General features: G+C 38.8%; 2 protein-coding genes across 2 annotated transcripts in view; one reads left to right on the forward strand and one right to left on the reverse strand.

Annotated features, from left to right (window-relative positions):
* LOC109838520 (pentatricopeptide repeat-containing protein At2g17033-like) lies at positions 1,634–2,131 on the reverse strand. The gene has a single exon (XM_020406954.1). It carries the CDS (start codon positions 2,129–2,131, stop codon positions 1,634–1,636), a length of 498 nt encoding a protein of 165 aa, XP_020262543.1.
* LOC109837197 (lysine-specific histone demethylase 1 homolog 3-like) overlaps positions 3,136–3,394 on the forward strand; it is a 4,471-nt gene continuing 4,212 nt past the window's right edge. The window contains 1 exon segment of the mRNA XM_020405332.1: positions 3,136–3,394. Within this exon segment, the coding sequence (XP_020260921.1) occupies positions 3,250–3,394 (145 nt within the window). The 5' untranslated portion in view covers positions 3,136–3,249.

Raw genomic sequence — 3,394 nt, forward strand, 5'->3', positions numbered from 1 at the left:
TTCTTCATAACAAGTTTTTTTGAACTAAAATTCGATGTGTTTGAAAGACTAAAAGTCCCTCAAGATGATTTATCATTGATATATAAATTATTGACATATACAAACCATAAGTGCGTGAATCCATGAAAAGCCTAAACCAGTAACTCATTCAAGCAATTCATCAAACATACATAAAACGAGCAAACCCCATCAGAATTATCCTAACTCGTGCATTTCATCAAACATATAACATTAACAATAACAAACTCAAACATGTACCTAAAAATTAGCAAACTTCAATCTCTAAACAAAGTTCTATATTAAAACCCGCATCAGTTGGAAATCTAAGTCAGACCCCAAACACAAAAGTAAACAAAGCATGGAATTACAAGCTGCACATAACAATGTGCTACAAAAGTCTTGACAATCTACATTGCGCTACCAAAAGTATTATCCTAACAAGCAATATCGACCCAAATCACCAATTGCTTTGTTACAATTAGCTTGATTGTGACCTTCAGAGAAGGAGGCAGATGATTCTCAAAGAGCCTCATGTCTCAATCCTCACCCGCCAATGACTCGACATGGTACCTCTTTGCTCTCCTCTCTCTCCTCTCCACTGACATCCTCCCTCCTCCTCACCTCTTCCTCGTTTTAACAATGCTAGCTTTCACAAGATAACCAGTAAATAACATTTGGATAAGGGGTATTAGACAACTAATGCTATACATGTCACGAAAAAGCTTTAGCTCTTTATCATTACAAGCATCATGTCATGTCCGCTGTTGCAAACTAAAAATGTTGCATTTAACCCGAACATCCTAAATTTCACGTGGGCATGTTAACTCTCATCTGTATATAGTAACTTTCAGGTGTATATGTTAACTTCTTACGAATATGTTATATTTCATCTCTTCACGCTAACTATCACCTGAATATATTAACTTTCAGCATAATATGTTAACTTTCACTGTTACATGTCATCTTCTTTATAACATGATAACATGCAACTGAATATGAGCATAATATGTTAACTTTCACTGTTACATGTCATCTTCTTTATAACATGATAACATGCAACTGAATATGTTAACTTGTCAAATGTACATGTTAGCTAATGTCATCTTCTTTATAACATGATAACATGCAACTGAATATGTTAACTTGTCAAATGTACATGTTAGCTACACTATAACCTCAAGATTATGTACATATTCACATGACAGCCATAATACATTTCACATACAATTGCAATAAATTACACCAAAATTGATCACTAAATAGACATAATGCATTTCATTAAATTTTGATCTAAGTACAGCCAAACCACAAGAACACATAGTATAATCAACTGAACAATGAAACATGACACGTTACAAGCAATTCTGAAGAAACTACACAAGAATAAAGAGTACAAACAGTCCTATTATAAAAATTAACATCTTCTTCCTCTTTTCTTCTGCAGCTCACCCATCAAACTTATTTATTCTCTTCTCATTTTCACAATCTCATCCAAGCAATAACAAGCTTCATGTTCTTGTTTATTCAACTTAAACTCTCCGGATTCCCCCTATTCTTTAACCCTTAACCTACGCCTGAACTCCTCCATCCACTGCAATAGTATAATGTATGCTGATGCCAAGTGAAAACCATGCTAATCCAACTTTCCTTCTGAATCAGACAACGTCCGTTTCTCAAGCAAGACTGATGCACTAGCCAATTCCTTAACCAGCAAAGCCTCCTCATCAATCAACATTTCGAGTAGGTCATCCATCGAAAGGGGAAGAGTCCCTAAATCCTTAACCATCGAAACTACACTAGGACAAGAATTCAACACGGAGTTGCAAGTTCGAACAAAATAACCAATCCGCAACACCCTCATATTTCTAATCCAAGTAATCATTTCCGCCAAATTTCCATAGTCACTATAACAAGAGAGCACCAAATTCGCAGAAACTGTATCAATTCCAATTTCAACATCCTCCATTCTCCCAATCACTCTCCTCATCTCCTTAAACGACCCCAACCGTCCATACCCTTGAATCACCACTTTATACTCAAACCCCAATGGCTTAAACCCCAAGTGACCCATTTCATTAAGCACCTCCTCTGCATCCTCAACCATACCCACCAAGCTCAATCCTCTGACCATACACTCAAACACCCTTTTCCCAACAAAACTCGTATCTTTAATCCGACCATAGCATTCCAAAACAAATTTTTTCAATCCTCTACCTGACACAGCAACAATGAGGTCACAAGTAGAGGGCGGCCCTGAGTAGGAGACAATGGTGGAGCGTTGGCCGACAATTGAGAGGAGGATGGCGAAGGAGCGGGTGTCGTTGGAGAGGGTCTGGTCGAAGTAGAGGGCGGCGGTGGAGGACCACCACTGGGAGAGGGAGGGGGAGGGGGGAGATTGAGAGGAGGAGGAGGGGAGGAGATTGAGAGGAGGAGGAGAAAGCCACAAAGGAGGAGAAGAAGAAGAAGAAGATAAGGGAAGGGGTATTTTCGGAATGTTTTGGGATGACTTCACGTGAGAGTGTGAAAAGGGGGCTGAACACATTTTTTTGGGTTTTTTGGGTTAAAGAATAAGAGAAAAACATTGAGGGACTGGGCCACATCCTCTTTATTTTTTAGGGGCCTAGGCACATTTTTCCCAAAAGTTTTCTCAAAATTAGAAACTCTATCTAATCATAAAAGAAGTATTTTCTACTTAATTCAATAATTTAGAAGAGTTTACGCTTATTTCATTAGAACAAGGGAATTTTCTTTTACATCTTGATAAACTATGCCAGTATTTATTGTTAACAACTTTCCTAGACATATTATCCCACTTGCTCAACGAGGGGGGTAAAATACAAATCCAGTAGATTTTTTTCCCCATCTGAAAAAGAGAGAGTGTAGTGTATTTTTCTGTGATTTAAACTTATTTTTATTTTCACAAAGCTTTGCTTGAGGGCTTGTTTGGATTGAGGGGAATGAGGGTGAAGGGAAGTTAGGGGAACCATTCACCTCTATTCACCTTGTTTGGGAATACTTAGGAGGTAAAGTTAATTCACCCTAGTTCCTCTTGGTTCACCCTCTAATAATATAAAATTTGTTACCCTCTAAATTAGGGTGTAATAAAGAGGAAGGAAACTCTCTTCCCTTCTCTTCCCTTCCCTCAGTTTCCCTTTTAGCTTCCCTTCACCCATTACAAATCCAAACAGGCCCTGAACTTAATAATGACGTAATCGCTGTCTGCAGCGTCTCCTCACAAAAATTCAAACTATGTCCGACCAATTTCCGACCTTCTCTTCTCATCAAATCCCCCAACAAAACCCTAATCCTAGCCCTAGCCCTAACCCTAACCCTAATTTCGACCCCCAAATCCCCTCCAATGGCAAGCGCAGGCGCACTGGCCTCCGCCGCAAGC

This window comes from Asparagus officinalis, chromosome 4 (genome assembly GCF_001876935.1).
Source record: "Asparagus officinalis chromosome 4, Aspof.V1, whole genome shotgun sequence".
Lineage (NCBI taxonomy): Eukaryota > Viridiplantae > Streptophyta > Magnoliopsida > Asparagales > Asparagaceae > Asparagus > Asparagus officinalis.

Coding starts and splice junctions, on each gene's coding strand:
- LOC109838520 (XM_020406954.1), bottom strand. CDS start 2,131: ATGGTCAGAGGATTGAGCTTGGTGGGTATGGTTGAGGATGCAGAGGAG.